At 41.0% G+C, this 25,980-nt stretch overlaps 1 protein-coding gene across 8 annotated transcripts in view; it reads left to right on the forward strand.

Annotated features, from left to right (window-relative positions):
* The window catches only part of fryl (furry homolog, like), a 462,166-nt gene that overhangs the window by 305,459 nt on the left and 130,727 nt on the right, over positions 1–25,980 (forward strand). For all 8 annotated transcript variants that reach the window (XM_060824340.1, XM_060824357.1, XM_060824348.1 and 5 more), the window contains 5 exons: positions 1,258–1,357; positions 8,108–8,276; positions 10,264–10,523; positions 11,398–11,538; positions 23,107–23,275. In XM_060824340.1, the coding sequence (XP_060680323.1) occupies positions 1,258–1,357; positions 8,108–8,276; positions 10,264–10,523; positions 11,398–11,538; positions 23,107–23,275 (839 nt within the window). The remainder of the gene's footprint in view (positions 1–1,257; positions 1,358–8,107; positions 8,277–10,263; positions 10,524–11,397; positions 11,539–23,106; positions 23,276–25,980) is intronic.

A 25,980-nucleotide genomic window follows, 5' to 3' on the forward strand; every position in this document is an offset into this window, starting at 1 on the left:
ATGAACTGAAACCTGCAACCCATTCTAAAAGATAAAATACTTAACAGCAATCTAGGTTTGTTCAATATATCTTTTCAGTTGTATGGCACTGATTTTTTTATATACATTCTATACTTATGATCCTGTTCCACAGCTACTGGATGAAGGAGCAATGCTCCGAAAGCTAGTACTTACTATTGGACTATAACCTGCTGTTGTGTGATTTTTAACTTTGTCCACATTTATGTGGCTCTCCCATCTAGCCTGCACATCTCTGCACTGTATGGGCTAAATTGCCATGGCCAATCCACCTAACCTGCACATCTTTGGACTGTGGGAGCACTGAGCAGAAACCCACGCAGACACGGGGAGAATGTGTAAATTCCATGCAGACACTCTGCAAGGCTGGAATTGCACCTGGATCCCTGCTGCTGTGAGGCAGCAGTGCTAACTATTGAGCCCATTGTGCTGTTAAGAATAATTTATCAGCTATTTGAAGCAGAGATGAGAATTTTTATTTCTCTGTGGTCAGGAGCCTTTGGAACTCTCTTGGTGGAAAGATGGCGGAAGCAGTCTTTGAATGTTTCATGGTGGAGGTAGACAGATTCTTGATGAACAAAAGGTGAAATGTTTACAGGAGTAGGCATAAATGTGGAATAGTTAGCTCACCCTTGATCTTACGGAATAGTAAAATTGGCTTGATGGGTCAAGTTGTTGGATATTTAAATTTTTCTTTCAAATTCCATTGGGTTGTGCTGAGTTATTGAATTGAGTTCACCCCTGTGATTTTCAGTTAACTGAAGCCCAATTTCACAAAATTCTCAAATGTATACTCGCGAAATATTAAACCTTCTGAGGAGTTGTAATGTTAGCTAACATCTTTAGTTGCTTCAGAAGTTAATCTCCTGTAATTAATGTGTACATATAGCGTGTGAACACATTGCCACAGTATTTCTTAATTTCAAGCTGTTTGATTTGGTATTTGTTTTTTCTTTTGAGTTGTGTACAGGGAGTTCCTGATTTTTGAACATCCAATTTAAGAACACATGTACTTACGAATGCGCATTCATGCACAATGTATTAATGTCAAAGATCTGACACTTCCTCATACTTAAGGCCATTTTATACTATCCTACGTTGCGCAAAATGACTTGTGAACAGACTCCAAACAGAACCTGTTCGCAACCTGGCAACTCCGTGCATTTTAGTCAAGACTAAATAAAAGTTTATCACTGTAATTTTATTAATAATATATTTTCTTCTGAAACTTTCTCACAGGGATTACCAGTTTGACACTGTAACTCTTCTGAACCTGATACTTTTCAAAGCAGCCGATTCATCAAGAGATATCTATGAGATTGCCATGCAACTGCTACAGGTTTGTGAATGATTTGAAATGACAGCAGTGATGTTTTGACCAATTGAATATTTGAATGTCTTGTATAATGTTTCATGTACTTTTATTTTCCATTAAACACTAGCAGAAAATCACTTAATTGTAAATTAAAATATTTTAACAGGAGAAATAGAAAGTTATAATTATTCTGCTCCCAACTGAAGGAGACAGACTTTACAGGAGGATGAATTATTCTCCTCTCTTTCCCCAGGCAAAAAAGAAAGCAAAAAGTGTTAGTTACTTCACTGACGGGTGGCCCACAGCAATACCACTCTGGGGTCAGTCTTGTAGCATGACACTTGGGGACACCCAGGCTAGCTGTGGGCCAAACTGATTATCTTGCAGTTCTGTTGATCCAGCAGCTCTGGAGATAGTAATGGCCCTAACTAGTTCTACAAGCTGCCCTCAAGAAAGGAGAGAATGCTAGTTTTTAGGTTTCCCATTGAACGGTTGGGAAACTACTGGGGAGTTGAGTTTTATCTTGGCAAAATTTTTGTTTCATTCATTCCTGAGGTATGAAATTTATTGCCCCTCCCTATTAACCCTTGAGAAGATGTTAAAGAGTGACTTTCCTAAGCCACAACAGTTCATTTGGTGTAGCTGTGCCAACATTGCAATTGGGCAAGGAGTTCCCAGGTTTTTGACCAGTGAAGAAACACTGATGTATTTCCAAGTCAGGATGATGACTGGCTTGGAGGGGAACTTGCAGGTGATGGGGTTCCCTGCCCATGTCCTTCTAAATGGAAGTGGTCCTGGGTTTGGAAGGTGTTGTTTAAAGATCTCGGATGAATTTCTGCAGTGCCTCTTGTGGATAATGTACACTGCTGCTACTGAGCGTTTGTGGCGGAGCGAGTGAATGCTTGTGCATGTAGTGCCAGTCAAGTGGGCTGCTTTGTCCTGGATGGTGTCAAGCTTCTTGAGTGTTGTTGGGACTGCACTCAATCAGACAAGTGGGGAGAATTCCATCACACTCCTGATTTGTACCTTGTCGATGGTGGGACAGGCTTTGGAGAGTCAGGAGATGAGTTAATCACTGCAGTATGTCCAGCCTGTGACCTGCTCTTATAGCCACTGTGTTTATGTGGTGAGTCCAGTTGAGTTCTTAGTCAATGATAGCCCCTAAGATGTTGATAGTGGGGGATTTAATGATGGAAACACCATTGAATGTCATGGGGTGATGGATAGATCTCTCTTATGTGAGATGATAAGAGCCTAGTGTAATTGTTAGTTGCCACTTCTCAGCCTAAACCTGAATATTGTCCAGATCTTGTTGCATTTGAATGTGGACTGCTTCAGCATCTGAGGAGTATCTGAGCGAACGGTGCTGAGCAATTTGTAATTATCAGCAAACATCTACCTTATGATGGAGGGAAAGTCGTTGATGAAGCAGCTGAAGATGTTGAGCCTAGGGCATACCCTGTGTGCCAGGTATGATTCCCATTGATTCCAGTTTTGCTAGGCATCCTTGATGCCACTTCACTTGAATTTGATCTTGATGTCAAGGGCTGTCACTCTCACTTCACCTATGCAATTCAACTCTTTTGTCCATATTTGAATCAAGGCTGTAATGAGGCCAGGAGCTGCGTGGCTCTCATGAAACCATTAAGGCTAGCTATATTATCAAGCAGGTTAGTTGGGATAAACCAGGGAATTACAGGCCAGTGAATCTGTCATCAGTGGTTGGGAAAGTATTGGAGAAAATTCCGAAGGAGAGAGTTAGTCTCCATTTGGAGAAGCAAGGTTTGATCAAGGATAGTCGTTTGGCTTTGTCAGAGGAAGTCCATATCTAGCAAATTAATTGTATTTTTTAAGGTGATCAGCTGTGGGGATGAGAGTAGTGGAGTTGATGTGGTTAAATATGCATTTCAGTGAAGCCTTTGAGGAGGTTCTACATGAGACACTGATAAAGAAGGTAGAAGGAAATGAGGTCCAGCATAATTTGGCAAGGTGGACCCAAAATCGCCTTAATGGTTGGGGACAGTGAATGGTGGTGATAAGCTATTTGTATTGATGGAGGCCAGTGTCCAGTGCTATACCACAAGGATCAGTGCTGGTCCTTTATAGTTCATAATAGATATGTAAATAATCTAGAAGTGTGTGTGTGTGTGTGTGTGTGTGTGTGGCAGGTGGGGGAGCTGTGAAAGGGAGAAGATTATTTGACATAATTGTGTAGGTGGTTGATGTGAGGAAAAAGACCTAGGTTACAGCAGGATATAAACATACATCTAGACCTAAACGTTGAAGAAAGGAGCAGGAATAGGCCATTTGACCCTGGATCATTCACTCAATAACCTAATCTCGCTCACCTTCTCTATCTCTCCCCCAATATCCCTTGATGCCCTTAACCACACAAGCTATATCTGCCAGCTCCTTCAAACTATATCAATGTTTTGGCCTCAACCACTTTCTGTGTTAGTGAAATCCACAGGCTCACCACTCTCTGGGTGAAGAAGTTCCTCCTCATCTCAGTCCTAAAAGGTTTACTCCTTAACCTTAAATGGTGACCCCCAGCTTATGGTCATTGGGAACATATTTACTGCAGCTAATCTGTTCAGGTTTTTTATAATTTTATAGACTTTGATGAGATCCCCACCCCTCATTCTTCCAAACTCCAGTTTTAGGCCTTCATCCTCTCCTCATGTCAATTCTCCTCTCTGAGTTAAACCTTTGCTTCACTCCCTCTAAAGTAAAGGAGGCAGAAACATAATCATCTGGACATGGTCTCACCAATGTCTCTACAATCATAATGAGAGATCTTCATGAATGCCAACATACAGTTGGCCTTTACTGTCTACTGAAGCTGCATGCTTACTTTCATTGACTAGTGCATGAGGACACCCAGACCCCATTGAAGATTCTCCACTGTCAATTTACAACCATTCAAACAATAATCTGCCTTTCTAATTTTGCTACCAAAATTGATAAAGTTTGTGAGAAGATTTGTAGCTCGGGTGCTCGTTGTTGTGGTTCTGTTCGCCGAGCTGGGAATTTGTGTTGCAGACGTTTCGTCCCCTGTCTAGGTGACATCCTCAGTGCTTGGGAGCCTCTTGTGTAGCGCTTCTGTGATGTCTCTGCGGCAGATACAAATCACTATAAATGCTGGAGGAAACATCACAGAAGGGCTTCACTGGAGGCTCCCAAGTACTGAGGATGTCGCCTAGACAGGGGACGAAACGTCTGCAACACAAATTCCCAGCTCGGCGAACAGAACCACAACACCAAAATTGATAACCTCCCATCTATCCACATTATATTGCATCTTCCATGCATTTGCTCACTCACTCGAAGTTGCATTGTCGCATTTTTACATCCTCCTCACAGCCCACCCTTCCATCCAGCTTTGTGTCGTCTACGTATTTAGAGATACTGCATTTAGTTCCCTCCTCTAAAATCATTAACATGTATTGTGAAAGGCTGGGGTCCTAATACCGATGCCCACTGTTCACTGCCTGCCATTCCCAAAAAGACCTATTTATTTTTGCTCTTTGTTTCCATTCTGCTAACCAATTTTCTATCCACCTCAACAATACCTCAACTCAATTCACTTAAGTGTTACGCATTCATCTCTTATATGGGTCTATACCAGAGACCTTTTAAAAGTCTAAAGAAACAATAATCACTGACTCCCCTGATCAATTTTTACTAGTTGCAGCCTTGAAGAATTTCAATAGATCTTTTGAGCATGATTTCCATTTTGTAAATACTTGCTGACTGAGACTGATTTTACCACTGTTTCCGAAGTGCTTTGCTATGAAAATTCTTGATAATGGATTCCAGCGTGTTCCTTGCAATTGGTGTCAGTCTCACTGGTCTATAATTCTCTCTCCTTCCCTTTTTAAATAGTGAAGTTACATTAGGTACCTTCCAATTGATGGACTGGTCAGATTGGAAGATGGAATTTAACTCTGATAAGGGTGAGATGATACACTTTGAAAGATGTACAAGACAAAGAAATACTCAATTTATGGCATCTTGATGTGCAATTTCACAGATTCCTGAAGGCAGCAGTTAATAGAGTAGTTGGGAAACTACACAGGACAGTTGGCTTTATCCACCATGGCATTGATTATGGAGCAGTACGAAACTATGGTTGGGATCCAGCTGGAGTGCTGTGTGCGGTTACAGTCACTGCACTATCAGAAGGATCTGACTGGACTACAATAGATGTAGAGGAGACTGACTAGGCTGCTCCATATCATATAGCAGTTGAGCAATGACGGAAGGCTGGATAAATTCAGAGTGTTTTCTCTGGAGCAGCGAAGGCAGTGAGGGGACCTGATAGAGGTCTGTAAGATTAAGAGAGCATGGACAAGGTGGACAGAAAGCAGCTGTTTCCTTAGCTGAAGGTTCAATAGCAAAGGGGCATAATTTGAATGTGGAAGGTGGGAGATTGAAAGAAGATTTGATGCGAAACATTTTCCCCCAGAGGCTCGTGGAAATACACTGCTGAATAGGACAGTTAAGGTTGGAAACTTCATGACCTTTAAAAGTACTTGGATGAACTCCTGAAATGTCGTAACAGTCCAGGCTATGGGCTAAGTGTTATAAAGTGGGACTAATGTAGATTTAGAGTAGTGTTTTGTTAGTGCAGATTTGATGGGCACTGTATGATTCTTTTGGGTCAGTGAGTAACAGACTGTAATGTCAGAATTTTTGTATTCATTTGCCTATGGTTTAATTTCTGAAATTGCAGTCAGTTTTGAAGTGACAATGACAAGGCATTGATGGCTTGTCTTCAAATGCCTTCGCAAAATCCAGAACAGTATCTAAACTGAAATTTCATTGCTGAATTGAAAAAAAAAATGAATTATCAATTGTCTCTTCACTCAGCATACTTTATGAAGCTCCTGTAATGTCAACACACTAATTAGGAATTTTCTTCAGCTTCATAAAAATGTAATAAATGAGTTGTGAACAGGGGGAAAAAGAGAACATTTAAGGTAGTTTGGAAAAACATTAATTGATATTGACGCTAAAAGCAAATGGTGGCATTGACTAAATCATCATAAAATAAGCTTGATGATTGCAATAAGTTTTGTACTTGCACTTGTTAGAAATGATAACCTTGAAGTTTGCAGTGACATTTTTTTATGACTATTTGGCAAAGCATAGCGTGATTAAAGGCAGTCAGCATGGCTTTGAGCGGCAGATCATGCCTCACAAATCGTATTGAGTTCTTTGAGGAGGTGTCAAGACAGGTCGACGGCGGTCGAGCATTGGATGTGGTGTGAATGGATTTCAGCAAGGTATTTGATAGGGTTCCCCATGGTAGGTTCATCCATAAAGTCAGAAAGTATGGGATACAGAGAGATGTGGCTATCTAGATTCAGAATTGGCTGGCTGACAGAAGGCACAGAGTGGTTGTATTCTGCCTGGAGGACAGTGTTGAGTGGGTCCCACAGGGCTCTGTACTTGGGCCTCTGCTCTTTGTAGTTTTTATAAATTACTTGGATGAGGAGGTTGAGGGGTGGATTAGTAAATTTGCAAATGACACAAAGGTTGGAGGTGTCGTCAATAGTATAAAGGGCTACTGCAGGTTGCAGCGCAGCATAGACAGAATGCAGAGCTGGGATGAGAAATGGCAGGTGGAGTTCAACCTGGATAAATGCGAAGTGATGCATTTTGGAAAGTCGAACTCGAATCTGAATATTGGATTAAAGACAGGATTCTTGGCAGTGTGGAGTAACAGAGGCATCTGGGTATGCAAGTACATAGATCCCTCAAAGTTGTCACCCAAGTGGATAGGGTTGTTCAGAAAGCATATGGTGTTTTGGCTTTCATGAACAGGGGGATAGAGTTTAAGAGCCGTGAGGTTTTGCTGCAGCTCTACAAGTCCCTGGTGAGGCCACACTTGGAATATTGTGTCCAGTTCTGGTTGCCCTAATATAGGAAAGATACAGAGGCTTTGGAGAGGGTGCAAAGAAGGTTTACCAGGATGCTGCCTGGACTGGAGGGCTCGCCTTATGTAGAAAGTTTGAATAGGCTCAGACTTTTCTCTCTGGAGAGAAGGAGGAAGAGAGCAGACCTGATCGAGGTCAACAAAATAATGAGAGGAATAGATAGAGTCAATAGCCAGTGACTTTTCCCCAGGGCAGGATTGACTGGTATGAGGAGTCATAGTTTGAAGATATTAGGAGGAAGGTATAAAGGAGACGTCAGAGGTAGGTTATTTACACAGAGTTGTGAATGCATGGAATGCGTTACCAGCTGTGGTGGTGGAAGCAGAGTCATTGGGGACATTTAAGCAACTTCTGGACATGCACATGGATAGCAGTGATTTGAGGGGTGCATAGATTGTTACTATATTTTACATTAGGATTAAATCTCAGCACAACATTGTGGACCAAAGGGCCTGTTCTATGTTCTATCTTGTAACATTTGTTTTACGAAAGTGGTTTCATAATATTTCTGAATGATGGAACTTATGCAAAATTATAGAAATAATGCTTGTTTGACATACTGGTAGCTCTTCTATAACGCGATGGTTGCATTCTTGGGCAATCCCATGTTGTAGAAAAATTGCGCTTTAGAAACAGTGCTTATTGTTGGCAATGTAACGGTGTTCCCAGTTTATCAATTGTGTTATAGCGAATTTGTGTTAACAAAATATGTGTGGCAGAGCGACCTGTACTTGCAATAAGCATTTGGGATAAATCCTCCATTGGCACCTTAAACCTCCTGTTTGAAATTCCCTGCTTGAAAGATTTTGTTTGTTGGTTTTACTTATTGCAGATCTTGGAGCCCAAGCTATTTCGTTATGCGCACAAGCTGGAAGTGCAGCGAACTGATGGAATACTAAATCACCCTTCTCCACTGCCACATCTTTATTCTGTTTCCTACTATCAATTGTCAGAGGAATTGGCAAGAACTTACCCAGAACTTACAATCCCAATCTTCTCAGGTATATTTCATTATTTTCATGGGTGATACTTTTTGTTGTATTTTCTGTAGACATAAGCATTCAAATTGATGTGATAATGTATGTCTGAGAAAACCTTTTGTGATTTATGTTGCATTTGAAAGATAATGTAGTTCATTTTCCTTTTGTTGTATACAGTATTTGAAAACAACTTTTTAAAAAAGTTGAAGACCTGTCTATTATTTTCATTAGGCCTTCTATTTACTTAAAAGCCATCAACAATAGTTTGAGTTCATTAGGTTGTGAATTGTTTTCCTTATTTTAATCTTATATGTAGTATGGCAAAAACTGGATCATTAAATGTTCATAGATAATCAAGGAGAGACCAAATACAAAGTGTACTCCAAAGTCTGATTTGGACTTGGATATTTCTCTTAATTAACTTTGCAAGAATTGGTGTACATCTCTGATAAGGTCTGTTTTACAATGGCACTAACTGGAGTCTCAATGGCTTCAGGGAATCATGTTACTCGATAGATTTGCAAAGTAAATAAGGATTTATAACTGTACTTAGCAGTTATCTTTCTTGTTAAGTACAGTTTTCTGTGCATTTCAGCTGTAGTGTGCTTTGACTGTTCTGATCAGAGTGGTGCTAGGAAAGCATAGCAGGTCAGGCAGCATCTGAGGAGCAGGAAAATCGGCGTTTCGGGCGAAAGCACTTTGTCAGGCTTTTGCCCAAAATGCCGATTTTCCTGCTCCTGAGATGCTGCCTGACCTGCTGTGCTTTCCCAGCACCACCTATAGTCCACTCTTTCACCTGTTCTTCTGACCAAGCAATTGCTTTGCCTGTGCTGGATAATGAATATAACATGGTTGATTTTGGAGTTATGACCTATTGTACTATTTGTCCAGAAAAAGTGTGACTTAATTTCTTTCCTGATCATACTTTCTAATTATTTGTTATATGATTTTATTTGCACTCAATCTCTTTAAATGTAGCAAAAGCAAATTACTGTGGATTCTGGAAATCTAAAACAAACAAAATGTTGGAGAAATTTTGCAAGTCTGGAGAGCATCTGTGGAGAAAGAAACAGTTAATATTTCGAGCCCGATTTGACTTCAGAGGTTGAAAGAGGTTGGAAAATGGGTGGTTTTGAAACTTTGGACAGAGATGGATAAGGAGCCATAGAAGTAGATCATGTGGAGGCCAATACAAAAGTCAAAGGGGTTACTAATTGGGGTGAAAGAGAGATAAATTAGATATAGAAATTAAAATGTGGAAGGCTGGAAGCAGATCCTCTCAGCTGACAGTTTCTAAAAAAACGGACAAGCTCATTTTGGAGTGCACTTGAGAAGAGCATAAGGAAAATGAAGGGTGAGGTTAAGCTTTGAAGTTGTGGAATTCAATATGTAAAACACCCAAGAGGAAAATTTGGTGTTCCTTGAGAAGTGTTGTGCTTTGTTGGAACATTGCAGCAGGCCAGGACAGAAACAGTTGAAATGCTGTAGGGGCTGCCAGAGACCATGTTGAATTGCACAACTTCACAGCCTGTCCCAAGACATTTCTTCTCCATTTTCTTTTTGCATCCTTCTGTCTCTTCCCGCACCAGAAAACAAAACATAGGCCTGCCTTGTTTTCTTTGCTCTTAGCCAAGAGGATCCATTTTGACCCGTGAATTTACATCCATTTTACATCTGTTTTTTTTCTTTCACCCCAACAAACAACACTTTTATCCTTTGCATTGGGCCACAGGTACAATCTCTTCCACTGACGACAACTCTACCTCTGTCAAAGTTTCAAAACCACCATTTTTTATCCCCTTTTAGTTCTGAAGTAAAGTCATATTTGACTTGAAACATTGACTGTCTCTCCAGAAACAGATGCTTAAACCTGCACCTTGTATTTTTTTGTCCTTTTAATGTAATGTTGGACTTGTTTCTAAAAAACCTCATAAAATAATTTTCAGCCAAAGAGAAACCTTGGAGCCTGTAGCTGTATATTATAATATTGCATTTTTAACCTTTACAGAAGTAAGTCACAGAATCCAAACAGCTCACCCTGCTGGTCGGCAAGTGATGCTGCACTACCTTCTGCCCTGGATGAATAACATTGAATTGGTAGATTTCAAACCCTTGTCATCTTCAAAGACTGTGGATGAATCTGATGAAGTATATATGAAGGACAGGGAGATGATGACAAACAGCAGACGTTGGCTGAGGGGGGAAGGTTGGGGATCTCCACAGGCTACTATCATGGTGCTAAATAACCTGATGTATATGACAGCAAAAGTAAGTGTTCTCTCATACAAATCTGATCTCACTCCAAAGCAACTCTGCAGTTATCATGAAAAATGTTTCATAGCACATTAGGAAATCAGTTTGTAAGCAGATAAATGTACTCTCAAAGTTTTACTGCATTTCTTTTTTTAAAATTCCTAGTTTTCACTAACATTACAAACTGAGTTTTGAATTTTCATCACCGAGTTCCATTTCATATGAAAGTTAAATACAAAGCTGAATTAACAGGAAAACTGGAAAGATTCACCAATTCAGGGGGGGTATCTGTAGAGAACAGAATAGTTAACTTTCAAGTCAGTTATGTTTCAATAAAAATGGTATATGATCCCCAACACAGCAATGGGGGTATCCTGCAATCAGCGTATTGTACAGTGGTTCATACTCCCTTAAAATATTCCACTTGCTGAGGTGTCCCGCAGAGTAAAAGCACTTAAAGTTTTAATGCATTGAAGTCAACCTAGAACTGTCAGTCTGGAGAATGGATATTAGGGGATAGGTCTGGCTGAATTTGAGTTTCTTTAAATTGTAAGAATATTAAAATATGCTAAAAACTACAGTAGAGATTTTGCATGAAATAATATTTTAATGCATGTTGTTAACTGAAATTAAAGGCCATAATTTTAAATGAGACATGTTTCTATGACTGGAAGGCTTTTGACATTGCAATTTTCTTGAGATATAAGAAAAACTGACACTGTGATACAAACCTTTTAATGAATCCTAGTTTTGAGAGTAAGAAAGAAAATGCATTTGATTCCCAGAATCAAAGAAGGTAATCTTTCCAAAGTTAATATTCAAGATAATGAGGTGTTGAGAAATTCGTGTCATTAAGCTGCTTGAAGTTTGTTTTTTTTCCCCTGTGCAGTATGGCGATGAGTTAGCATGGTCGGAGATAGAAAACGTATGGACAACGCTAGCAGACAGCTGGCCCAAAAACCTAAAAATAATTCTGCATTTCCTTATCAGTATGTGTGGTGTGACAAGTGAGCCTAGTCTCCTGCCATATGTAAGTAAATATTACTCACTTTTACATATTATGCACTTCTGAAGATATAAATAGAAAGTAATTGATTTGCTGACTTGAAAATATGTAGTTAGAAGCTGATTAACAATAAATGCTGCTTTACGTTTTTCCCCATAGGCTAAAACAGATTTTAAAGCTATTTCAGTTTTGTGTCTGCATGAAACTGAAAAGGCTGGTAGCTGTCGGGAATGCTGGATGACTAAAGAAATTGAGGGTTTGGTTAAGAAAAAGAAGGAAGCATATGTCAGGTATAGACAAGATGAATCAAATGAAACCTTAGAAAAGTATAAAGGAAGTAGGAGTATACTTAAAAGGGAAATCAGGAAGGTAAAAAGAGGTCATGAGATAGCTTTGGCAAATAGGGTTAAAGAGAACCCATTAATAACAAAAGGGTAACTAGGGAGAGAATAGGGTCCCTCAAAGATCAGCAAGACGGCCTTTGTGTGGAAGAGATGGGGGAAATACTAAATACACAAGTATTTTACATCAGTGTTTACTGTGTTAAAGGACATGGAAGGTGTAGAATATAGGGAAATAGATGGTGACATCTTGAAAAACGTCCATATTACAGAGGAGGAAGTGCTGGATGTCTTGAAACACATAGAAGTGGGTAAATCCCCAGGACCTGATCAAGTGTACCCTAGAACTCTGTGGGACGCTAGGGAAATGATTGCTGGGCCTCTTGCTGAGATATTTGTATCATCGCTAGTCACAGGTGAGGTGCAGGAAGACTGGAAGTTGGCTAATGTGATGCTACTGTTTAAGAAGGGTGATAAGGACAAGCCAGGGAACTATAGACCAGTGAGCCTGACGTCAGTGGTGGGCAAGTTGTTGGAAGGAATCCTGAGGGGCAGGATGTAAATGGATTTGGAAAGGCAAGAGCTGATTAGGGATAGTCTGCACGGCTTTGAGTGAGAAATCACGTCTCACAAATTTGATTGAGGTTTTTGAAGAAGTAACAAAGAGGACAAAGCAGTGGACGTGATCTATATGGATATCTGACAAGGTTCCCCATGGGAGACTGGTTAGCAAGGTTAGATCTCTCGGAATACAGGGAGAACTAGCCATTTGGATACAGAACTGGCTCAAAGGTAGAAGACAGAGGGTGGTGGTGGAGGGTTGTTTTTCAGACTGGAAGCCTGTGACCAATAGAGTGCCACAAGGACCAGTGCTGGGTCCACTACTTTTCATCATTTATATAAATGATTTGGATGTGAGCATCATAGGTATAGTTAATAAGTTTGCAGATGACACCAAAATGGGAGGTGCAGTGGACAGCGAAAGAGGTTACCTCAGATTACAACGTGATCTCGATCAGATGGTCCAATGGACTGAGAAATGGCAGATGGAGTTTAATTTAGATAAATGTGAGGTGCTGCATGTTGGGAAAGCAAATCTTAGCAGGACTTATACGCTTAATGGTAAGGTCCTGGGGAGTGTTGCTGAGCAAAGGGATTTTGGAATGCAGGTTCATAGCTCCTTAAAAATGCTGAGCAAAGAGCTCTTGATGTACAGGTTCATAGCTCCCTGAAAGTGGAGTCGCAGGTAGATAAAACAGTGAAAAAGCACTTGGTATGACTTCCTTTATTGGTTAGAGTATTGAGTACAGGAGTTGGGAGGTCATGTTGCAGCTGTACAGGACATTGGTTAGGCCACTTTTGGAAAATTGCATGCAATTCTGGTCTCCTTCCTATCAGACTTGAAAGGGTTCAGAAAAGACTTACAAAGATGTTGCCAGGGTTGGTGGATTTGCCAGGGAGAGGTTGATTAGGCTAGGGTTGTTTTCCCTGGAGCGTCGGAGGCTGAGTGGTGACCTTATAGAGGTTTATAAAATCATGTAGTGAATGGATAGGATAAATAGACCAAGTCTCTTCCCTGGAGTGGGTGAATCCAGAACTATAGGGCATAGGTTTAAGGTGAGGGGGAAAGATATAAAAGAGACCTAAGGGGCAACCTTTTCATGGAATGAGCTGCCAGAGAAAGTGGTGGAGGCTGGTACAATTGCAACATTTAAGAGGCATTTGGATGGGTATATGAATAAGAAGGCTTTGGGACGTGGGTCGGGTGCTGGCAGGTGGGACTAAATTGGGTTGGGATATCTGGTCGGCGTGGACAAGTTGCAACAAAGGGTCTGTTCCCGTGCTGTACATGTCTATGACTCTATGAAAGGGAAAGTGAGAAATAGAAGGCTGGAAATATTAGTAGAGAATATACATTATTATTACAGATTGGGGAATAGAGAGCCAGGTTTTCTGAGGGATGGAAAGCTCATGCAGATTGCTGCTACGGTTGAACTTTTTTATAAAAGAAGGAAGCTCCACTTTCCTCAGAAGATTCCACTCAGGCCTCTTTCAGAAATGCAGCACCATTATTCCATTCTGATAGTTCTTTCGTAGTGCAGATTGTCAGATAAAGGCAAACCAAAGCTCCTTTTGACAGTAGTCAGCCATATTCTGAAATTAAAGGTCCTCTCAGTCACGTTGACGGCTGCTGTCAAACCATAAATGCATCAGCTAAGCAGGATGTTAGGCTGCTGGGTCAGGTGGCAGTTCGCGAGGGATAGAATGACATGTGGGTAGAATGCCAAATGAATAGGGGGGGTTGGGTGCAATGTGGCAAAGTAAGCGATGTACTGTTTGGGCTAGGTTGGAGTTGGATGAAATTGGTCCGGCGGCGTGGTGTAAGATGGTTTGGGTCAGGAGTGATCTTGGGATGGTGTGGTTGGAGTGTGTATGTGAAATATGGGTCAATTTAATAGTTAGTTGGGAGTTGACTTTATATTTAATAAGAACGGAAGTATGCCATTCAGCCCCTCGATTATTCCATCATTTGTGGCAGACTTGTAGTCTACCTCCATATACCTTCCTTTGGCCCATATCACTTGATATTTTTTGCTTAACAAAAATTTGTCTTAACTCAAATTTATAATTAACAATTGACTTACCACGAGCTGCTGTTGTGGAAGAGACTTCCAAACCTCTACTACTCTTTGTAGAGATGTTTACTAATATTGTTCCTGAATGGTCTAGCTCTAATGTTTAGACTGTACCCCCTAGATCGAGAATCTCCAACCAGTGGAAATGGTTTATCTATCCTGTCTTTTCCTGTTAATATCTTGAAGACTTCGATTAGATTGCCATTTAACCTGCTATATTCAAGAGAACATTGGTCTACATTGGATAATTTCATTGAATTCCAGGTATTATTCTTGTAAACCTACATAGTACTCATTCCAAGGCAGTGTACCTTTGCTAGAGTGGTGCCCAGATCTCCTCGCAGTACTCCCAAGTGAGATCGAGCTGGGTTTCCGTATGGCTGCAGCATAACTTCTGTGGCCTTGAACTGTGCAGCTTTATTATAAGACTTTGGTTAGGGCACATTTAGAGTATTGTATTCAGTTCTGGTCAGCGCATTACAGGAAGGATGTGAAGGCTTTGCATAGGGTGCAGAACAAGTTTTTCAAGGTGCTGCCTGGATTAGAGGGTATTTAGCTATAAAGAGAGACTAGAAAAACTCAGGAGCAGTAGAAGCTGATTGGAGACTTGATAGAAGTCTATAAAATGATGAGTTGCACAGATAGCGTTGATAGTAAAAATCCTTTTCCCGTAGTTGAAATGTGTAATACTAGGGGAAATGCATTTAAGGTGAGAGAGGAAAAGTTCAGTGAGGATATGAGGGACAAGTGTTTTTTAAACACAGAGAGTGGTAGGAATATGGAACAGGGGTGGTGGTGGAGGCAGATACAATAGAGGCATTTAAGGAAGGAAATGGAGTGATATGGACCAAGGGCAGGCAAAAGGGATTAATTTAATTTGGCATAATGTTCAGCATAACATTGTGTGCTGATGGGCCCATTCCTCTGCAGTACTATTCTGTGTCAGAAAGGTTGACCCTGGAAAAGCACAGCAGGTCAGGCAGCATTCAGACGGCCTGACCTGCTGTGCTTTTCCAGCATCAACCTTTTTGACTCTGACTCTCCAGCATCTGCAGTCCTCACTATCTCCCTGTACTATTCTACGTTAATTCTCCTCTAGATATAAAGGACAGCATTCCATTAGTTGCCTAGATTATTTTCCGGTCTGTTTGTGCCACTTCAAAAATCTACGCATCTGAACCCCCAAGTCGTTTTGGGCATCCACCATATTTAACTTCATGCCATCTAAAAAGTAACCTGATTTATCCTTTTTCAGTCCAGAATGAATAACCTCACACTTATATTGACATCCATCTGCTGCAGTTTTGCTAACTTTTCAACTGTAAGTTTTTTTACTTAATTTCATCAGAACCCTCCAGAGTTTCCAATTTGGGGTGGGCAATAAATTCGAGCCCAGCCGGCGATACCCTCAACCTGTGGGTGAATTTTGAAAAAGAAATTTAGATAATGTCTTTTTGACAGCACCAGACATAGAAGAATTGAAATGTTTTGGGAAGTTCCGCTGTGCAACCTGCCTCTACACTGGAATAAGAACTGACTAGTGGAAAATCTGGAAAATCCTTGTGCATTTTTAAGTCTGGTTTTCATTTATTCGTTTCATCACGACAGACATAACATCTGCTGGTAATTCTGGTAGAAATATATTAAGAATTGTCAGTAATAGAAGGAGCCCTTTAGGTCCAACACCTCGTCCTTTTTTGAAGATCAATTTCCATTATCATGTTTGTCTTTTTGAAGTTTAGTACATCATGGACAAGATGTTGACTACTCCGATGTCTCTTTGATTTAGAGTCATAGAGTCAAGGAGATGTACAGCATGGAAACAGACCCTTCGGTCCAACCCATCCATGCCACCAGATATCCCAACCCAATCTAGTCCTACCTGCCAGCATCCGGCCCATATCCCTCCAAACCCTTCCTATTCATATACCCATCCAGATGCCTTTTAAATGTTGCAATTGTACCAGCCTCCACCACATGCTCTGGCAGCTCATTCCATACACGTACCACCCTCTACGTGAAAAAGTTGCCCCTTCGGTCTCTTTATATCTTTCCTCTCTCACCCTAAACCTATGCCCTGTAGTTCTGAACTCGCCGGCCCCTGGGAAAACACTTTGTCTATTTATCCTATCCATGCCTCTCATAATTTTGTAAACCTCTATAGGGTCACCCCTCAGCTTCCGACACTACAGGGAAAACAGTTCCAGCCTGTTCAGCCTCTCACTGTAACTCAAATCCTCCAACCCTGGCAACATCCTTGTAAATCTTTTCTGAACCCTTTCAAGTTTCACACCATCTTTCCGATAGGAAGGAGACCAGAATTGCACGCAATATTCCAACAGTGGCCTAACCAATGTCCTGTACAGCCACAACATGACCTCCTAACTCCTGTTAACAATACTCTGACCAATTGGAAAGCATACCAAACGCCTTCCTCACTATCCTATCTACCTGTGACTCAACCTTTAACGAGCTATGAACCTGCACTCCAAGGTCTCTTTGTTCAGCAACACTCCCTAGGATCTTACCATTAAGTGTATAAGTCCTGCTAAGATTTGCTTTCCCAAAATGCAGCACCTCGCATTTATCTGAATTAAACTCTATCTGCCACATCTCAGCCCATTGGCCCATCTAGTCCAGATCCTGTTGTAATCTGAGGTAACCCTTTTCGCTGTCCACTGCACCTCCAATTTTGATGTACTAACTGTACCTCTTATGCTCGCATCCAAATCATTTATGTACATACCAAAAAGTAGAGGACCCAGCACCGCTCCTTGTGGCACTCCATTGGCCTCCAATCTGAAAAACAACCTTCCACCACCACCCCCTGTCTTCTACCTTTTGAGCCAGTTCTGTATCCAAATGGCTAGTTCTCCCTGTGTTCCATGAGATCTAACCTTGCTAATCAGTCTCCCATGGGGAAACTTGTCGAACGCCTTACTGAAGTCCATATAGATCACATTTACCTCTCTGCCCCTCATGAATCTTCTTTGTTACTTCTTCAAAAAATTCAGTCAAGTTTGTGAGACATGATTTCCCACGCACAATGCTGTGTTGACCATCCGTAATCAGTCCTTGCCTTTCCACATACATGTACATCCTGTCCCTCGGGATTCCCTCCAACAACTTGCCCACCACTGGTGTCAGGCTCACTGGTCTGTAGTTCCCTGGCTTGTCTTTACCGCCCTTCTTCAACAGTGGCACCACGTTTGCCAACCTCCAGTCTTCCGGCACCTCACCTGTGACTATCGATGATACAAATATCTCAGCAAGAGGCCCAGCAACCACTTCTCTAGCTTCCCACAGAGTTCTCGGGTACATCTGATCAGGTCCTGGGGATTTATCCACCTTTAACCATTTCAAGACATTCAGCACTTCCTCCTCTGTAATCTGGACATTTTGCAAGATGTCACCATCTATTTCCCTACAGTCTATGTCTTCCATATCCTTTTCCACAGTAAATACTGATGCAAAATATTCATTCATTTTCTGTGGGTCCACACAAAGGCCGCCTTGCTGATCTTTTGAGGGGGCCCTATTCTCTCCCTAGTTACCCTTTTGTCCTTAATATATTTCTAAACACCTTTTGGATTCTCCTTAATTCTATTTGCCAAAGCTATCATATGTTCCCGTTTTGCCCTACTGATTTCCCTCTTTAGTATTAAAAAAAAAGGGCGGCACGGTGGCATAGTGGTTAGCATGCTGCCTCACAGCACCAGGGACCTGGGTTCAATTCCCACCTCAGGCGACTGACTGTGTGGAGTTTGCACGTTCTCCCTGTGTCTGCGTGGGTTTCCTCTGGGTGCTTCGGTTTCCTCCCACAGTCCAAAGATGTGCGGGTCAGGTGAATTGGCCATGCTAAATTGCCTGTAGTGTTCGGTAAGGGGTATATGTAGGGGTATGGGTGGGTTGCGCTTCGGCGGGTCGGTGTGGACTTGTTGGGCCGAAAGGCCTGTTTCGACACTGTAAGTAATCTAATCTAATCTAATCTTACTTCCTTTATACTCTTCTAAGGATTCACTCAATCTCTCTATACCTGACATATGCTTCCTTCTTTTTCTTAACCAAACCCTCAATTTCTTTAGTCATCCAGCATTCTCTATACCTACCAGCCTTCCCTTTCACCCTGACAGGAATATACTTTCTCTGGATTCTGAAGGCTTCCCATTTTCCAGCCATCCCTTTACCTGCGAACATCTGCCTCCAATCAGCTTTCGAAAGTTCTTGCCTCATTCTGTAAAAATTGGCCTTTCTCCAATTTAGAACTTTAACTTTTAGATCTGGTCTATCCTTTTCCATCACTATTTTAAAATGAATAGAATTATGGTCGCTGGCCCCAAAATGCTCCCCCACTGACACCTCTGTCACCTGTCCTGCCTTATTTTCCAAGAGTAGGTCAAGTTTTGCACCTTCTCTAGTAGTTATGTCCACATACTGAATCAGAAAATTGTCTTGTACATTCTTAAGAAATTCCTCTTCATCTAAACCTTTAACATTATGGCAGTCCCAGTCAATGATTGGAAAGTTAAAATCCCCTACCATAACTACCCTATTATTCTTACAGATAGCTGAGATCTCCTTACAAGTTTGTTTCTCAATTTGCCTCTAACTATTGGGGGGTCTATAATACAATCCCAGTAAGGTGATCATCCCTTTCTTATTTCTCAGTTCCACCCAAATTGCTTCCCTGGATGTATTTCCGGGAATATCCTGCCTCAGCACAGCTATAATGCTATCCCTTTTCAAAAATGCCACTCCCCCTCCTCTCTTGCCTCTCTTTCTATCCTCGTATTCTGAAACATTAAGCTGCCAGTCCTGCCCATCCCTGAGCCATGTTTCTGTAATTGCTATGATATCCCAGTCCCATGTTCCTAACTATGCCCTGAGTTCATCTGCCTTCACTGTTAGACTCCTTGCACTGAAATAAATGCAGTTTAATTTATTAGTCGTACCTTGTCCCTGCCTGCCCTGACTGTTTGACTCACTTCTGTTCTCAGCTGTACCCGTCTCAGATTGATCTCTTTCCTCACTATCTCCCTGGGTCACACCCCTCCACCTTACTAGTTTAAATCCTCCCAAGCAGTTCTAGCAAATTTCCCTGCCAGTATATTAGTCCCCTTCCAATTACGTGCAATCCATCCTTCTTGTACAGGTCACATCTACCCCGAATGAGATTCCAATGATCCGAAAATGTGAATCCTTCTCCCATACACCAGCTCCTCAGCCATGCATTCATCTGCTCTATTCTCCTATTCCTGCCCTCACTAACTCATAGCACTGGGAGTAATCCAGATATTACTACCCTTGAGGACCTCCTTTTTAAATTTCTACCTAACTCTCTGTAATCTCCCTTCAGAATCTCAACCTTTTCCCTTCCTATGTTGTTGGTTCTAGTGTGTGCAATGACCTCCTGCTGGCCCCTCTTCCCCGTGAGAACATTCTGCACCCTCTCTGAGACATCCTTGATCCTGGCACCAGGGAAACAACACACCATTCTGCTTTTTCTCTGCTGGCCACAGAAACGTCTGTCTTTACCTCGGACTATGGAATCCCCTAACACAATTGACCTCTTGGAAGCCAACGTACCCCTCACTGCATTAGAGCCAGTCTCAATACCAGAAACTTGGCTACATTTCCCTGAGAATCCATCATCCCCTATGTTTCCAAAAACAGCATACTTTTTTGAAATGGGTACATCCACAAAAGACTCCTGAACTAGCTGCCTTACCTCTCTTACCCTTCATGGAGTTAACCCATCTATACGATTGTATCTGAGACTTTCCCCCTTCCTATAACTGCCATCCATCACATACTGTCGCTGTTGCAAATTCCTCATTGCTTCTGTCTCTCCAACCGATCCACTCACTCTGATAAGATTCGCATCCAACAGCACATATGGCAGGTGTAATCTGCAGTAATCCTTAAACTATCTTTAAACCTCCACATCTGACAAGAAGTACATATCACTGCAAAGGCCATTTTTGCTCCTTCACAATCTCCAGACCCAGAAAATAACACCGTCTTATTCCTCTACAAACGCTGCCCCAGGTTAAATTAATAGCTATGGCTTATATTTTAAGTTTAATCAAGAGACTTATCTCCAAAACCATATAATCAAGAAAGAACCCACTGTACTCACTAATACAGCCTTTCTCTCCAACAGACTTAAAACAACAATTGACTTATCTGATTCTGTGCTGTGAACTTGGCCCAACAATTCCTCCAAGATTAGTTGTGAATTTCTCTGTTTGTTAATTTTCCACGATGCACTCCGATGTCCAGCGATACATGACTTCAAACAGCAAAGGCAGTAGCTATGCAGGTTCTCTCTTTCTCTCCTGCACTGTCCTCACCATGTGCTTCCTTTGTCTGCTCTTCTCCCTTTTAAAACTGCTGTTGTTTTGACTTTTTTTTCCAAAGTTCCAAAACAATGCAACAGCATATAAAACAGTAACTGCTGCTCCTGGAATTTGAGGAAATCACCTCCAACACCTAAAATACCTTCAAAAAAAGGAGCAGCTCTTACAGCCAGAAATTTTTCCCGTCCTCCGTCTTGAATTATATCCTTGCAGTCATTTTCTTGTTTCAGGTGTCTTGATTTTCCTTAGAAGGCTGACGATCCCAGATTTTTAGCAGTGATGCTTTAAAATCAGCTGCATGATGGTGTAGGAGAGCATTTGGCTGCTTCTTTGCAGTGAGTAGTGTGTTACAGGGATTGGTAATGCAGTGATAACCGTTCAAAATGTATATATTCTATTTCAATGAAGAGACTGTTGGTATGGTTTCCAATGACAAAGATAGGTAGGCTAGTAAGTTGTGCAGAGGACACAAGTAAGCTCCAAAAAGATATATATAATTTTTAAGTGAGCGACAGATGTGGCAAATGGAGTATAATGTGGGAAATTGTGAAATTTTCCGTAATAAAATAAAAACTAAGATATCTAAATGGTGAGAAATGGGGAGCTTTGAGATACAGAGGAATATAGGCATCCTTGTGCATGAATCGTAAAAGGTTAAAATGCAAGTCTTTAGGAAAGCGAATAAAATGTTATCATTTATCACGAAAATTGTACAAAAGTAGGGAAATTAGGCTTGAGTTATACAGAACTCTCCTGAGACTTCACCTGGAATACTATACACTGTATTGGTCACCTTATTTTAAGGAAGGATGTAAATGTACTGCAAGCAGCAGAGAGCAGACTTAAGAGAATACTATTAGAAATGAAAGGATTTTGTATTATGAGGAAAGTTTGGACCGGCTAGGGTCATATCTGTTGGAGTTTAGAAGAGTAAGATGTGATTTGATTGCAACATACAAGATCCTGAAAGCCATTGATAGGGTAGATGTGGAGAGAGTGTTACCTCTTGTAGAAGAACTGGATCAACAAAGAGATTGCCCCTTTCAAAATAAGTAATGATTTCAGTCTTTCTGTCATGAAGGTCGGGCTGTTTGGAACTGTCTTCCTGAAAAGGTGGTGGAAGTAGAGTCCTTGAATATCGTTGACGCAAAAGTAGATCGATTCTTGTTAAGCAAGGGGATGATAGGCTATCAGGGTCAGCAGGAATACAGATTTGAGATTATGATCTTATTAAATGGCAGAACAGGCTATGCCGGCTGATTGAGTACTAAATACTCCTACTCCTAACTCATGTTTGTATGATTCTTCTTTACTTTTTGAGAATCATTCACAGAATCTAACCAACATTCTCAGTGCATTGCTGAAGCAGTGTGCCATTGTTGGAAGTGCTGTTTTTTTAATTTGAATGTAATAATGAGGCCCTGTCAGGTAAAAGATCTCTCAACATTTTAACAGAAAAATAGGGACATTATTCTGGTAGCCTCACCAATATATAACCCGTTGACCATTTATCACCAAAGCAGATTGTCTGCTCATTATCTCATTGCTGATGTTGAAACCATCAATGCAAATTAGCTGCTGCATTTTCCACATTGCAATGTTGACTGCACTAAAAAAAAGACTTTATTGGCTGTATAGTGCTTTGTTCAACAAATGAACCAGAAAAGGCTATCACCTGTCTTGCTTATTTGAAACAGGGAGAGGTGAGTGCACATGTTCTAACTGACGACAAAGAACAGGGCCATGTCTGTTGTGTCTCAGTGCAGTGCCTTGACAATTTGAATTGAATTGCCTTCTTTAAACTTAACTGACAGTTAACTGCCTAACTTTGTTTATCAGCTAAATAGTGCATTTTCCATGGCAATGCCTGCCTCTACCAATCAGAATCGACTTGCCAACCAATCATAGCTTTTCTCATGCAATATAAAAATATCGTTCCCCTTTATTTTGATATTAAATGTGAATTGTCCTGATGGTGCGTAAGGAAAAGCTTTGACAAATGCCCTTTTCAGAAATATTTAATGTTCAGTTTTTAAACATTTTTAATTGCTGTTTACAGCAATATGATTACATCGATTGTGATTATATGGAATAATAATGCAAAAGAATTTCATATCGGACTGTGTATGTTATTGCTACAAAATAACCTCTTGGCTTCAATAATTAATTCATTGAGGAGGGGAAAATTTAAGTCTGCAGAAATCATAGGACAAACCTATTTGAAAATCTGAAAGAATTTATGTTTATCCTATACAGATCAAAAAAGTGGTTGTATACCTGGGCAGAGATAAAACTATGCAGTTGTTGGAAGAACTGGTAGCAGAACTGCAACTGACTGATCCAGTTAGCTCAGCTGTCATTCACATGGACAACCCACCCTACTACCGTATCACCTCTAGTTACAAAATCCCCTCCATCACCTCAGGTAACTGTTTATTTAGCAGAATACCAAAGTTCGTATTGTTTACGTCGCAAGCCTTTATCACTTATACAAACGAATAAATAATTTCTTCCTTGTTTAGTCCATACAAAGCTATTTTTGAGTCTGTAGTTCAGGTACGGAAAAGTTAAGGAAGCAGGAATTTTTATACTATCTGAATTTACATGAACATTCTCAGTTTCGTTACCAAATACCGTACCATAAGCAAAGGAACACTTTTTGTATACAACAAAAGTTTTAAATTTTTTTATGACATCATAGAGATGTACAGCACAGAAACAGACCCTTTGGTCCAAGTTGTCCATGCCAATCAGATATTCTAAATAAACCTCATCCCATTTGCCAGCATTTGGCCCATATCCCCCTCAACTCTTCCTATTCTTTTAAATGTAGTTGATTGTACTAGCCTCCTCCACTTCCTCTGACAGCTCATTCCATACACACATCTCGCTCTGCATGGAAAAAGTTGTCCCTTAGGACCCTTTAACATCTTTCCTCTCTCATCTTAAACCTGCACCCTCTTTTTCACTGAACCCATTTTCTTCAGTAGGGCTGTTTGATTCAAACCTTGATGAGTAGCATTTTTCTTCAAGGTTGGGGAGAAAATGAGTTAAATTTGGAATTCAATTCAATACAATAACTTCTGTATTTCAAGCCACTTATTTAAAACAGTTGTGTTCAGAAATATATCTCTTTAGGAGGATACTTATAAAACGTTAGTCAAGTCATGCTGTGGAACATGACCAGTCTTTTCTACAGCCTGTTAGAAAAAGTGCATCAAGAATTAGGACCTTTGATCAGGAAGACGGGTACTTGTACATGAATCTTTCACTTCCGGCCTGCAGTTGCACCATAAAGGTCAAAAGATACAGGAGCAAAATTGGATCATTTGGCTCATCAAATTGCTCCACTGTTCGGTCATGGCTGATGTGTTTCTCAACTCCATTCTCCTGCCTTCTCCTGTAATCCTTGATCCCTTTACCAATCAAGATCCCTATCTATTTTGTCTTAAATACACTCAATGACTTGGCCTTTACAGCCCTCTGTGGCAATGGGTTCCACAGATTCACCACATTGCCTACGTAGTGGATGGCACGGTGGCACAGTGGTTAGCACTGCAGCCTCACAGCGCCAGAGACCTGGGTTCAATTCCTGACTCAGGCAATTGACTGTGTGGAGTTTGCACATTCTCCCTGTGTCTGCGTGGGTTTCCTCCGGCTGCTCCAGTTTCCTCCCACAGTCCAAAAATGTGCAGGTTAGGTGAATTGGCCATGCTAAATTGCCCATAGTGTTAGGTGAAGGGGTAAAGGTAGAGGTATGGGTGGGTTGAGCTTCGGCGGGTCAGTGTGGACGTGTTGGGCCGAAGGGCCTGTTTCCACACTGTAAGTAATCTAATCTAATCTAATTCTAGCTGAAAAAAATTCTTCTTTCTGAAGGATTGTCTTTTCACTGCGGGTGTGCCCTGGGGTCCCAGTCCCACCTGTTAGTGGAAACAACATCTCTGTGGCCACTCTATCCAGGCCTCTTAGTATTCTGTAAGTTTCAATCAGATCCCCTCTTATCTTTCTAAAATAAATAAAAGTACAGACGCAGAGTGCTCAACTGCTCCTCATATGACAAACCCTTCATGATCGGGATCGTTCTTGTGAACCTCCACTGGACCCCTTCCAATACCAGCATATCCTTTAGATACAGGACCCAGAACTGTTCACGATATTTGAAATGCAGTTCTGACTAGAGTCTTAAACAGCCTAAGCATTACATTAATGCTTTTGTATTCTAGCTCTCTTGAAATAAATGCAAACGTTACATTTGTCTTCCTAACTTGCATTTTAAACTTAACAGAAACTTGAACTAGGAGTCCCAGGTAATTCATGTTTCAGATTTCCAAAGCCTTTTCTTATTTAGAAAATAGTGTGTGCCATTATTCTTCCTATCACATTGTATTTCATCTGCCACTTCTTTGTCCATTCTCCAAGTCCTTCTGCAGCTTCCCTGCTTCTTCAACACTATATGTCCCTCCACCCGTCTTTGTCATCTACAAGCTTAGTAACAATGCCTCAGTTCCTTCTTCTAGATTATTAATGTGTAAGGTGAATAGTTGTGGTTCCAACACAGACTCCTGTGAACTCCAGTAGGCACCAGCTACCATACTGACAAAGACTCATTTACTCCTACACCCTGCCTTTAGCCAGTCAGCCAATCCTCTATCCATTCCATTACCTTGCCAGAACACCCTGGACTCTTTTATTTAGCAGTGTTCCAAGTGGCACCTTGTCAAAAGCCTTCGGAAATCCAAGTGGATCACATCCATTGACTCTCCTTTGTCTAAGCTGCTTGGTAACTCCTCAATTCCAACAGATTTGTCAAACATCCCCTTGATAAGGCTGTGCTGACTCTAGTATTTTGCGGAGTATTGACAAGTACTCTGCAATCTCATACTTAATAATAGACTCCAAAATCTTACCAACAACTAATGTCAGGCTTACCAGCCTATCATTTCCTATGTTTTGCCTCCCTCTCTCCTTGAATAGAGGAGTTTAAGACCCAAGGGCATAACCTTACAGTAAAGGGAAGATCTTTTAGCACGGAAATAAAGAGAAACTTGTTCAACCAGAGAGTGGTGAATCTATGAAATTCATTGCCACAGAAGGCTGTTGAGGCCAGGTGGTTGAGTATATTTTAAGACA

The sequence above is a fragment of the Hemiscyllium ocellatum genome, chromosome 1 (genome assembly GCF_020745735.1).
Source record: "Hemiscyllium ocellatum isolate sHemOce1 chromosome 1, sHemOce1.pat.X.cur, whole genome shotgun sequence".
NCBI classification, from domain to species: Eukaryota; Metazoa; Chordata; class Chondrichthyes; order Orectolobiformes; family Hemiscylliidae; genus Hemiscyllium; species Hemiscyllium ocellatum.